Source organism: Bison bison, unplaced genomic scaffold, assembly GCF_000754665.1.
Source record: "Bison bison bison isolate TAMUID 2011002044 unplaced genomic scaffold, Bison_UMD1.0 scf7180017864034, whole genome shotgun sequence".
In the NCBI taxonomy this organism is placed as follows: domain Eukaryota; kingdom Metazoa; phylum Chordata; class Mammalia; order Artiodactyla; family Bovidae; genus Bison; species Bison bison.
Genome location: NW_011494606.1, coordinates 6,502,671 through 6,516,313, shown reverse-complemented (window position 1 = coordinate 6,516,313; position 13,643 = coordinate 6,502,671). Strand labels below are relative to the sequence as shown.

At 41.6% G+C, this 13,643-nt stretch overlaps 1 protein-coding gene across 3 annotated transcripts in view; it reads right to left on the bottom strand.

The window, feature by feature from the left end:
• The window catches only part of VWA9 (von Willebrand factor A domain containing 9), a 39,606-nt gene that overhangs the window by 10,418 nt on the left and 15,545 nt on the right, over nucleotides 1-13,643 (bottom strand). For all 3 annotated transcript variants that reach the window (XM_010834556.1, XM_010834554.1, XM_010834555.1), the window contains exons 8-10: nucleotides 12,172-12,316; nucleotides 10,393-10,526; nucleotides 220-338 (exon numbers count right to left, since the gene is read on the bottom strand). In XM_010834556.1, coding sequence (XP_010832858.1) covers nucleotides 220-338; nucleotides 10,393-10,526; nucleotides 12,172-12,316 — 398 coding nt within the window. The remainder of the gene's footprint in view (nucleotides 1-219; nucleotides 339-10,392; nucleotides 10,527-12,171; nucleotides 12,317-13,643) is intronic.

The following is a 13,643-nucleotide window of genomic DNA, read 5'->3' as shown; positions in this document are numbered from 1 at the left end:
TCTAGGTCTTATATTGCTCCAAATTTTGTAAAAAATGATTCTGCTACGTACGTGTTTTACTGTAGGCCACCTCAAATCCTTTTTGGAAATAATGACAAATGTAAGAAGTAAATGAATTACGAAGTATCAGAGGAAAAGAAAATCAAATCAAATGTCCTCCTGCCTGCAGGAACCCCTCCTCCTGTCCCCAGTGGAGAGCAGCGTGGATGGTAATGTTACCTGCAGGCCACTGGGTTTGATCCACACCGTCACATTCTGGGCATAACTGCGCTTGTTTTTGGGCTGCAGGGGGAACGGGCTCTTATTATCATCCTCACCGTAAGGGTTTTCTTTAGCATCTTAAAAGAAAAAAACAAGCTTGAAATGACATCTGGCAAAACACAGTCAAGCACATTTCCAATTAGGTTAGAAGCTCTTTGAATCATTCGATCTCCTATATCCTATTACCTCCCTAATTAAGAAAATCCATTAACTTCCATCAGGTTGGGGAACCTGTTCTCAGCACTAACGTTGGACACTGAACAATCAACTGAGGCCCAGGCAAGTGAAAAATAGCTTACTGTCTTTAAATATACAAGTTTTACTTATCTGCTTTATAAATTAAGGTCATAAGAGGATAAAAATACATAAAATAATACTAAAGTGTATATAAAAATATATGTATACCTACATACTGCAATTCTACATAGTCTAGCCCAGCACTCTCCAACAGAACTTTCTGTGATAAGGAAAGGTAGCCACACCCCATGAGACCACTGAACCCTTGACACCTGGCTAGTGTAGCAGAGGAACTGGATTTTATTTAATTAAATTTGAATAGCCTCCTGTGGTGAGTGGCTACTGGATCAGACAGCATAGGTAGAGACATTGAGAAAATTTAAAAGTGAAATTACATATAGCCAATTTAAGGAAAAGAGCAGGGAAGAAATACCTTCTTGGTGAAACATACCCATCTTACGGGTTACTGGTTTACTGCTTCCACAGACATAAAGCCATGTTGAGTTTATAGCCACGTGGATAAACAAAGATTTCTATTTTTCCACCTGCTTCCTGAGTCAATGATACTTTGTCACAAACTTACAAAGCATACTTATTACCTCTTGGCTCATTTTATCGGTGTCATCTTTCAGGGTAGACAGAGTAGGAATCATTTTCCCAACAAGACTGGGGAGCTTAAATCCCTTGCCCACGTTTCTGTTGAAAACTGGAATTAGCTCAGCTTCTCTAACTGACCCAGAGGTGCTCTAACCCCTATCTGGTCATTAGTTTGGGTGCCTTATACTGGCCCCATTCTACCTCTGTCACTGCCCTCTCCTCCTACCCCCTCCAAAAGTTTATTGGTTCAGCTTTCCAGATGTTTCCATGAAGACTTGTCACTCCATAAGCCTTTCTAAGTCAGGCCAAGATCCCAACTGTCATTTCCCAGGCAACATGCTTATTTCCAACTTTTTGGCCACTGTTTCCGTCCTTCCCCTGTCTGCAATGCTCTCTTTTCCTCATTTATTTATTCCTTCCCTCACGTACTCATTCGTCGTCTATATTAAGACCTCACTATGTAGGAAGCACCATGCTAGGAAGTATGGCTAGAGAAGATATTTTTTTCTGGCCTCAATGAAGAATATGAGTATTTATGAAGGGTATTTATTAAATTACAACTGTGTGCAAAATACTTAACATATATAACTTATCTCCTTTTAGCAACTCAAGAGGGTAGATATTATTAGTCTCATTAAACATGAGAAAATTGAGGCTCAGATTTCACAGGGACAGCTGGGCCTGGTTTCAAAGGCAATACTTCTTCCCCCATTCAACACTGCTATTCCTCACCTACCCAAATGTACTTAAATTCCAGGTCCAGATCCTATCCTACATTCTCCATGGAGTTGTCCCAGTGTTTTCTGGTAGACAATTTGTCTAGTCCCGTTTATCCTACAGCACTCAGTGTTAGTACCCAACATTTCGGCATCTTATTACAGCCTACCTTATATTGTCTCTAATTGCTTGGAGCCTCTATGTGGAAACTGGCTTAGTAGACATTAATGGAAAAAGAACAGGAAATCTTAGAAATAATAAATATGATAATGGAAAATTTTTTAAAATATTGGTTGCAAGATAAAATTGAAGATATCTTACAGAAGGTACAACAAAAAATTTCAAAACTGAAAAATATGGGTAGGATAAGAAAATTACACACATGCACACAAATACTATAAACACATCTAGGAAAGGAGAACAAAGAATACACGGAGGAAACCAAAGACATATTCGTGCTTCCAGGACTTGAATTGCGAGATGGAAGCATTGAGTCCAGCACAATGATGAAGAGACCGAAACCAAGGAATGTGATTCAGAACATCTAGAACGCTAGGGACACTAGAAGAGCCTCAAGGTGCACAGAGAAACAGAGACCAGGGTCAAAGCTCGGACGGTCAGCATGGCACTAGACTCTCAGGAGCAACACTGGAAGCCAGAAGAGACAACAGAATGATGCTTCAATACTCTAAGGGAAAATGATTCCTGACCTAGAACTCAATATTCAACCATACCATCCGTAGAGTGTAAGGGATGAAATACGGACATTTCCACAAATGTGAGACTTTAAATGCTTACTTCCCATGTGCCCTTTTCTCAGGAGGATTCATCAACCAGGAGAGTCACGGGAGAGATGTGAAGGGAAGACGTGGGATGACAGCTATGCAATGTGCCTAGAGAATAACCAGTCCATTCATGAAACAAAAAGAAGGAAGATGACTCTCAGGAAAAAAAGAAAGTGACAACAAAATACGTAAAGGATGTCTTTTGCTTAGGCAGGAATTGGTGATAGGTACGTGGAAAAGAGCAAAGAAAAACAAGGGGGAAGAAAAGGCAGGGGAAGGCCATGAGGGCCCAGAGTGATGGCTGCACTCATCTGTTGCTGGCTTCTCCCCAGCCTGGCTGCCAGGCTCTTTCCTGGATTCTAAGAGGAATGTCGGTGTCTTCCCTACAGAGCTCTCCTGTTAATTACAGTCAGTCAGAATACATTTAGCTTACCTGCTAGAAAAAAGAAATATCTAATTAAAAACAACAGTAGTATCTGGGGTAGGACACAAAGAGTTGCAAAACAAAGGAAACGTCGCACTGTGCAGCACGTGGCTTAGCAGCGAGTAGCACTGACTTTGCTCAGCAAGGACTGAAAACTGGCTGAACGGCCAAGAACACCATAACCACACTGCAAGGGTTGAGCAAGGGAAAAATGTGCTTCTTGGGTGAACAGGTGGGCAAGGATGGCAGTAGTAAGAGAAGAGCTAAGCAGTTTTCCTTGAAAAGTAAAAAAATGGCATTAAAATAACAGTCAAGAAATAGCTATATATGTAAATTATTTAGAAATGTAAGTAAAATATCAGAAGAAAAAATTAAAATTTGAGAATGGTTATCTGTAAGAACAGAATTAGGAGTAGAAGGGGGTAGGTATAAACAGTAGTATTTTGCAAGCTTCCCTTTAATTAAAAAATCATAATTAAAACAGCAAGCTCTACCATTCAAATGCGCCTACTGTGTGTCAGGTACTCATTTCCTTAGAAACTTCTCTCACCAACTAGCTAAGACAGGTTTTATTGTTACTGGTGGCTCAGAGGTTAAAGCGTATGCCTGCAATGCGGGAGACCTGGGTTCAATCCCTGGGTTGGGAAGATCCCCTGGAGAAAGAAATGGCAACACACTCCAGTACTCTTGCCTGGAAAATCCCATGGAGGGAAGAGCCTGGTAGGCTACAGTCCAGGGTCGCAAAGAGTCAGACACGACTGAGCAACTTCACTTTCACTTTTACTACTTGTCACCATGACAATCCCAATCTCCTAGGACTGTTGTGAGAGTTAAATGAGATGACCCATTTCATTTTGTCTAGCACAGTGCCTGGCACAAAGTTAAATTCAATAGATGTTAGTTCTTACTACCCTCATTGAAAAGAACAGAGGGAGAGAAAAAAAAAACAACAACCATGAATATAGGGCTGAGAAAAAAGCAGTTCCATCTGATTTAAGAATATGCACAATGAGCCACGCATTGCTAGGCTGGCAGCCGGATCAGAAAGGAATATGAACACTACTACCTTAGATTATGGACAGGCGCTGTGGTAAAAACGATCACAATAGTTTAGGTTAAGTATCAGATGTAAGTATTTTAGGCTTTGGGGATTATATGGTCTCTGTTGTAACTGCTCAATTTTGCCACTGAAGCAGGACAGCCATAGGTATGTAAACGAATGGGAGAGATTCTGTAATAAAACTTAACAATAAAACTATATTTACAAAACAAGCAGTGGGTTAATTTGGCCTGCAGGCCATTGTTAGCTGACCTCTGATCTAAGTGATCTGCTTTCTGACAAATCTGTATGCAGGTCAAGAAGCAACAGTTAGAACCAGAGGTAGAACAACAAACTGGTTCCAAATTCCGAAAGGAGTATGTCAAGGCTGTATATTGTCACCCTGCTTATTTAACTTATATGCAGAGTACATCATGTGAGATGCCAGGCTGGATGAAGCACAAGCTGGAATCAAGATTACTGGGAGAAATATCAATAACCTCAGATATGCAGATGATACCACCCTTATCCAAGAAAGCGAAGAGGAACTACAGAGCCTCTTGATGAATGTGAAAGAGAAGAGTGAAAAAGTTGGCTTAAAACTCAACATTCAAAAAACGAAGATCATGGCATTCAGTCCCATCACTTCGTGGCAAACAGATGGGGAAACAATGGAAACAGTGACAGATGTTACTTTTTTGGGCTCCAAAATCACTGCAGATGGTGACTTGCAGCCATGAAATTAAAAGACGCTTGCTCCTTGGAAGAAAAGCTATGACCAACATAAGGACAGCATATTAAAAAGCAGAGACATTACTTTGCCAACAAAGGTCCATCTAGTCAAAGCTATAGTTGTTCATGTACGGATGTGAGAGTTGGACTATAAAGAAAGCTGAGTGCAGAAGAATTGATGCTTTTGAACTGTGGTGTTGGAGAAGACTCTTGAGAGTCCCTTGGACTGCAAGGAGATCCAACCAGTCCATCCTAAAGAAAATCAGTCCTGAATATTCATTGGAAGGACTGATGCTGAAGCTAAAGCTCCAGTATTTTGGCCACCTGATGTGAAGAACTGACTTATTGGAAAAGACCCTGATGCTGTGAAAGATTGCAGGTGGGAGGAGAAGGGGACGACAGAGGATGAGATGGTTGGATGGCATCACTGACTCAATGGACATGGGTTTGGGTGAACTCCGGGAGTTGGTGATGGACAGGGAAGCCTGGTGTGCTGCCAGGCTTGGGGTCGCAAAGAGTTGGACATGACTGAGCAACTGAACTGAACTGAACTGATCTAAGTGAAAGGTAAAGAAACCCAGTACAATGCAAAAGCCCTGAGAATCAAAGGTCAGAATGAATGTAGGAATGCTGCAGAGTGAATAAAGGGGGTGAGGAATCACACACACACACACACAAACACACACACACCCAGGTTCTCTTCCAATTACTGTCCTCTTTCTGTCCTCTTGTGGTCAAACTCATAATTCATTCCTCAGCCTGTCTCCTGGCTAATCATTTGCCAAAACTGATTCTTACAAAGCCACCAAGAATCTCTTATCTGTCAAGATCAAATGACTCTTGATTCACAGTGTCCTCTTCTTTCTTCTTGGTTTCTATTCTTCCCTAAAACTATTTAGTCATTTAAAATACTCATTCTACAGTCTTTCAGATTAACTCCTCAAGGCGCTAATCCTCCTATCGTTCTTCCTTCAAATCAAAGACCTTCATATGATTTTACAACTTTTTTTTTTTCAAATCAAACACATCTCCAGGGAGGACTGTTTTTTCTGCAGTAGGGCTTCCCTTGTGGCTCAGCTGGTAAAGAATCCACCTGCAATGCAGGAGACCTGGGTTCGATCCCTGGGGTGGGAAGATCCCCTGGAGAAGAGAAAGGCTACCCACTTCAGTATCCTGGCCTGGAGAATTCCATGGACTGCATAGTTCATGGGGTCACAAAGAGTTGGACACAATTGAGTGACTTTCACTTTCACTTTCCCCCTGGGTTGTACAGGAGTTTCCACAGAGCCATTACATTAGCTTCTGGAGGACGCACCACGGGTTTCGCTGCTTCAGCTCCAAGGTTTACACTGTTGGTTAGGGAACGGGCAGGGCTGAGCCACATGGTGCAGGACTTGGGCTTCCACGTCTCACAGGAGACGTTTAGGTTTCTTTATATGTAAAAAGTAGGTAGAAACAATGAATAGAATTTTTTTTGTCGTCCTCTCACTGAGAGGGTAGAACTTCCACACTCCATGCTTTACTCGGGAGATTTCAGTTCAGTCTTGTCTCCTGTTCCTGTGTGACCTTTAAAATCCCAGCCCCTGGAATCTAGCTCAAGAGTTGGCACACTATGGTTGGCTGTGTGTTTCTGAGTTAAGAATGGTTTTTTATATTTTAAATGGTTTATGTATTGTGCTATGATGTCAGACTTTAGTAGCTGTGACAAAAATCATGCTGCTGCTGCTGCTGCTGCTAAGTCACTTCAGTTGTGTCCGACTGTGTGTGACCCCATAGATGGCAGCCCACCAGGCTCCCCCGTCCCTGGGATTCTCCAGGCAAGAACACTGGAGTGGGGTGCCATTTCCTTCTCTAATGCATGAAAGTGAAAAGTGAAAGGGAAGTTGCTCAGTCGTGTCCAACTCTTAGCGACCCCATGGACTGCAGCCTACCAGGCTCCTCCGTCCATGGGATTTGCCAGGCAGGAGTACTGGAGTGGGGTGCCATCGCCTTCCCTGGACAAAAACCATAATTACCTATAAAATGTAAAATATTTATTATATATGGCCCTTTGCTGGAAAAGTTTGCTGACCCTTGGCCTAGCTTCTAGGGCCGATATTCCATCAAAATCTCTAGGCTTCGATGGCAAAAGGTATCCTTTGAACCTGAATGGACATGCATGCACATGTGTGTAAGACACTGCAGGCCTGACTTACATGTGCTCATGAGACACTCTACTTCCTTCTTGAATCTCTTTATTCTCTTGGCTTCTGTGGCTTCCTTTTTCTTGTACTTTTTCTCTTCTCTGCCTCTTCCTTCTCATTTTCCTTTACTGGTGCCATTTCCACTGCCTCTAGTAGTCGGTCCTTTCTAGGGGTCTGGTCCTTTTCCCCTGACGTATATACTTTCCTGAGGCTAGGGCTTCTTAAAGTGTGGTTATTGACCTAGATTGTAATCAATTAGGTAATATTAAAACTGCAAGTTCTTGATTTTGAATCCAGACCTACTGAATCAGAATCTCTGTAAGTGGGGACCAGGAAACAGAATTTTAAAACAAGTTCTCCAGGTTTACTTTTGTATACCAAAACTCAAATTTGTAAACTATTGCCCTAGCAATCTCCCTCATCTCTCCATTTTAAAGATCACCAATATGTTTTGCTGGGAGCCAGTGTGAGGAACTCTGCCCGTGGCAAAGGTCGTGAGGAAGGAAGCTCGACATACGCAAAGGCGGGATCGAGCCTCAGGAGTCCCCCTGGAAATTCTTGAGCATCTACCCCCAAAACCAGAGTCTGCCTACTTTACTACTTTGTGCTCTCACCTACACCTCTGACTTTACGGGGGGCTGTCCCCCACCGCCTCTTTCGGAGAAGGAGTTAACTTAGAGCTCCAGTTAATAATAATTCCTGGGCGTGACAGGAGTGTTCCAACTTACAAACTCCTCTGAAGGTTCTCTAGCCTGCCTGACAGGCTTGTCTGCCCACATGTGATTGCTCACAGCCTCCCAACCGTGAGAGGCACGAGATGCTTTAAACCTTCTAAAAACAGGTTCTTTAGAGAAGTTAGAAAACTATTAGTATAGTATAGTGGGCTGATTAGAAACTGTATTGGTAAAGGGTTTTTCATTTGTTGAGCCAATGTTTGCTGCTAAGTCTCCACATCCCCTGCCCTTATACACATTAATGGATATATATAAGAAATAAGTATTAACCTTTGATATTAATCACGTTAGACCTTAGGCTAAGCAAATTCTTTCCTTAATTAAAACCCACTACACCCTCACCCTATAGGAATGTAACTTTATCTGGTACCTTTGGAAGGTGGCGTCTGTTTTAAGAATAATCACCTCTGGAGAAATAAGTGTTCTGGTTGACTGACCACTGTCACAAGGAGAGGGTCATAAATTGTCAGCAGGCCCCCTGGTCAGAAGATGATGTAACACCCCTAAGACCTCTGTATACATTTGTATGAAGCACCTGACTTCAATAAAAGTCAGGACTGCTGACCCCGCATGACTTTTGTATAACATCTCAGTGTATAAAAACAGACCCTGGAAAAATAAAAAATGGGATCAGTTCCTTGAAAGACTGGTCTCCTCATGTCGTTCTTTCTCTCACCTGCTGGCTGAATCCCCATCTGGAACGTGGAGGCTCGTCAAGCCTACTAATCATGCCTGGGCTTCTAAGATCTGACCGGGGAGGCCTTAGTGTCTCCTCTCCTTCGGGAGAACAGGAGGACGCCTGCGGCCTACGTAGGTGACATAAATTCCTTGCCCTGGAATTTTATTAGCTTTCCACGTAAACCAAGTTATTCAGCCTCTTTTCTCCACTGAATTTTCCTACTGAGCTATCCCCATTCTATTACTCTTTATATTTCTAATTAATATTTAATTAAAGCTATTGTATCCAGTTCGCTGAAGCCGTCTCCCCTTTGAATTTCCCTGGATCCACCAGGGCTGGACCCCGGCAATGTTTGTAACTAAAAATTGTACTTTCAACTCTGTCCTCTCTCCTGAACTCCAGATTCTTACAGGAATTGTCTATAGGTACCTTCACCTAAATCTCACAGGCATAAGCGTGCACAAGAGAAGTTCTTCCCAAATCTACTATTCTGTTTCAATTATTAGTACCACCTTTGACCCTGCAGCCCGTCAGAAACCTGGGATCATTCTCAACTCTTCTGTTTCCTTTATTCTTGTATCTAAAAACTGCTCTTTCCACCTTCAAAATACCTTTGCATGGATCACATCCTCTCTGTTCCCAGCCAATGGCCTTGTTCTGCGTCTCATCTTGACATCTCCAGGACTGTCACCGGGGACTTCTAACAGCAAGATGCCCATACCTTTTCAAATCCATACTCCACAGAGTTTTCTTTCTAAATGCAAAATTTATTATCTCTCACTTGGATATCAGCCACACTGCACAACTGCAGAAGTTACCAGTACTTAGAATACATAATCACCTAACTGGTATCTCCACTGTTCTCATCATAGCCAGAAGGATCTGATCATATTACTCTCCTTCAGCGGCTCCCCTGTATCTGTAGAATAAAGTCTCAGATGAGGCCTGCCCTGCTGTCCCACTGCCAAACTCTAACCTACCATCTGGCCTTCCCACCCTCACCCTCCCACTTTGTGGTCTAGCTTCTTTCTTTTTTAGAGGTGCTCTATTTAGAACAAATTTCTCTTTTTCTTCAAACTCAGTAATGGTCTCTCTCCTCTCTGGAGATATGCCCAAGTCCTCAAGGAAGAGCTGACCATCCCCTACTTCAGGCCAACTGTGATCTCATGCCAGTTTAGGTTTATTATTCCACTTTCCACTAGTCTTTGAGTAACTTCTGCTGACTCTTTTAGCCTGCAGACCTGGCACAGAATAGGCTGCTTGGCAGATGTTCCTAAAATTGAAATGGGCCCAAATGAGCTCAGGGAGACACTACAGTTGGAGCCTGAGTACCTAGGAGTACAAAGGCCTCAATCAGAGTGAGTAGAAAAATCAGAAGAAATGGCTTATGGGAGAGAGGGAGAGATGATGGTTTCTGCCACAAACACGCTGATCTGAGGACTGTGACAGAATATCCAGGTGGAGAGGTCCAAGTGGCAACCGGGAAATACAGGTGCAAGATTTAGGGAGAGATCAAGCAGGATGAGAGTTAGAGGCATGTTGAGAGTCTGAAGCCGAAACAGCTGATGAAATAAACAAGAGAGAGTAATAACCCAAGAGTAGAAGGCAAAGAACAACACCCTGGGAAATCATGAGGCAAGGGGAAGAAAAGACAGGATTACAAGTGAAAAAAGTTGCCAAGGAAAAAGATAAGCGCCAGGTGAATGCAATGTGAGGAAAACTAAGGGAAAACAGTCTCAAGAAGGAATGGATTAAATTATCTAAGAATGTCTAGGGGTAGCTGGGTTAAAAATAGTACACTAAAGAAAGTTTGTTTCCCCTGAACTGTAATGTTAAAAGTCCAAAGGTTAAATTCTCTTGGGGCTGTCCACCTACATATCCAGCATCAGAAACCACAGGGCACTCATAAGGGAAATCACGCGCTCTCTGACTCACAGAGAGAGCCATTCAGAACAGTAGAGAGAAAACAAAGTCAGGATAAATAAAGTCTGATCTGGGGTATACCTGAAATTGGACCCAACTGCACCATTTTCCCTAGCCATGGGAGAGGTTCTGGGCCAGGCTCAAAGAGAGACATCATGAGGTTTGATTTCTTCTTGCTGTCAGCTTGAGAGTAGAGCATCCCATGCCATTCAGGACTAGATGGAGAGAAGACGGACGGTGAGAACAGCTTTACGCCTGGGACTGTCAAGCTAAATAACTCTACCCTGTGTTTTTCTCTCGAGAGACATGGCTTTCAGCTTTGAAATTAAAGCCAAATCCTAAACCTACAAATGCATACTATTGCCCCCTAATATTAGCCTTCTTTGGAGATATGTATTACTAGTTATGTAGATACAGAAATAAAAAACAGTCTTATAAGAGAAAAACAGAATCACAAGGGCAGCAGATAGCTGCAGGTGTGGTGAGGAGTAAGAGCTGTGACCTATAGGTCTCTTCAGCCACCTCCAAATCATTCACAGAAATACCACACAGAGAAGCCCTTCTAACACAGTGCGCAAAGCCACCACCCAGCTCTGTTCACACTTCTCAAAGGGCCTCAGGTGATTCTTGTATTCAGAATTAGTACAAGTAACTTGAGTACCAAGAATCTAGCACACCAATATCTAATAAGAATTGCATTTGTCTTTTTGGATTAGCTAATTTTAACTCCAGCAGAAATGGAGCCATGCTTCCTCTAGGTATCCTTAACAACTCTTGATCTTCTCTACCAATCAATCCCAGTTGATGGCCAGAAGATGACCAGTCACCTCTTCTTCTCTAACAAACAGGTATTTTCGAAAAGGAAGCAGGCAGTTCTGCAGATTTTGAGACTATATCCAAAGTCAAAGCTAGAAGGGCATTCCTTATAGAGAAGGAATATAGCACAGTGGTTATGAGCATGGGCTACAGAGTCACAACGCATGGATAAAAATCCTGACTCTTTCATTCAATATCTGTGTGACCTTGAGCAAGTACCATGACTTTGCTCTCTAAGTCTCAGTTTCCTCGTCTAAGGCAACAGGGGGTAATACTGATACCTCTTGGATAGTGTTATGAGGGATTAAATGAGTTAACATATGTAAAGTGCCTAGAGGAGTATCTGGCACATGGTTAAATGTTCAATATTATCAGCATCTTTTTTTCATTTTATAGCTGAGAAGTCTGTCTAAGATCCTATAACAAGTTGGCAGCATTGCTTTAACTGACTCCGGGTTTCCTAGATAGGACAGAAAAGAGGAAAACTGAGAAGAGATATAATATAAAGGCAATATAAAGATCTACTGAACAGCACGGGGAGCTCTGCTCAATGCTACATGGCAGCCTGGGCGGCAGCGGAGCTCAGGGGAGACTGGATACATGTAATGTGTGGTTGAGTTCCTCTGTTGTTCACCTGAAACTATCACAACACTGTTAATCAGCTTACTCCAATACAAAATAAAAAGTAAAAAAAAAACAATGTAAAAAATACTTTATTAAGGAGGCAACATATGTATACACCTATGAGTGATTCATGGTGATGAATTATCCTCCAATTAAAAATAAATAAATTTAAAAAAAGAAATAAAAAATGCTCATCATCTAAAAAATATAAAGGCAGTATAATGAAAAGACTCACTCTGTACTTACTCTAGTGGATGCTTTAAAGAGAAGTAGACACGGTGACAGTAGGTGGGGAAGATATGGCAGGAAGAGAAAAAGACTGATGAGATTCTTTCTATTCTTTCAGAAAAATCTGGGAAATACTTCACTTTGTAAATTGATTCTCCCTTTCACTCAACAAATGGTAAAAAAGTTTCTTACCCTAGCTGAACTATCGCCACCATTCCTTCCACTTTTAGGCTGCCATGAAGCAGGACACAGAAGTTGGGTATCTTGCCTGCAATCTGATTGGCTGAATTTTCATCTTCATTGTCATCAGTTATACCAGTACCCACCTCATCACCTTCTGTGAAAAGAGAGAAAACCAATCAGACTGATATTAGCTAGAAAAGCCCCAAGCTCCAATTGCACTCGTGGTTGCTTCTAACCTTGGAAGGAGAGTACATGGAATTATAAAGGGATATTATAACGAGGAAGAAAAACTCATATTCTGGCTTTCCTATGTCCATTTAAAAATCAGTTTTTACATATTATATGAATTCCATTTATAGGAAACATCTAGAATAAGCAAATCTATACAGATAGAAAGGATATCAGTGGTTACCTGAAGCTAAGAGAGATGAAGGTTAGGGATTGACAGCTAAAAGGTTTCTTTTTGAGGTAGTGAAAATTCTAAAATTCTGATTCAAAAACTATGGTTATGGTTACATAACTCTGTAAATACACTAAATATGACTACTGAATTATACACTTTAAATGAGTGAAGTATTTGGTATATGATTTATATTTCAGCAAAACTGTTACATAAAAAATCAGCTTTCCTTAGTTTTTACTAGAACACTAAGCTAGATGCTCTCTCAGAATTTTAGGCACCACTGAAACAGAAATAGAGGTTCAAAGATGTCAAGAGTGTTCTCAACTGACAGCCCTTAGGCAGCAAGTGGATGGGATACCCCAAAGAACAGTGACTTCTCCATAAGCCTCTTAACTCGCTTCTCCAACTCCAGGTTCTCTCCAACAGATGAATGCATCTTCCTTCAGGTAACCTCCTTCTGGAACTATCCGTTTACTCAAGCTGATTCAAAGACTTTCTAATTCAATAGGAAGACTCTGCCTGGCTTGATATTCAATAGCCCTTACAACACGGCTCCATTTTGCCTTCCCATACTTTCCTTTCCACTGTTCTCCTACATGAACTCTTTATTTTGCCCACTTTCTTTCTTGGCAATTTATATGGGTGTGCAGAATCCCCCCAGGACCTTAAAAATAAGGGAAACCTGGTTGTTATCAATATCAAGAACAATAAGGTAAAGTGTAAACACAATGATCACAAACAGTCATCTGTGAGAACATATCAAAGATTTGGTCTATGTGATGGATGATTATGGAATACCCAAAACTCCAACTGAAATAACCGTGAGTAAATGAAACGTGATCATAACTCAGTAGGGGGAAACCTGATTGACTGTATACATTTCTTGGAGAAAGCTGGTGAACATAAAGGAGATGGTCAGCCTAAAACAGAGAAAAGAGAAGTTTAAAGTGCTAGAGACTAACATTCTCCAGAGAGATGCTGAATTCAGGAGCTGTAACTATAGTTGCTGGAGAAGTATATTCTGAAATAATGTGGCCTCACAAGGGCCTGGATTCATTCATTCATTCAACAGTATTTA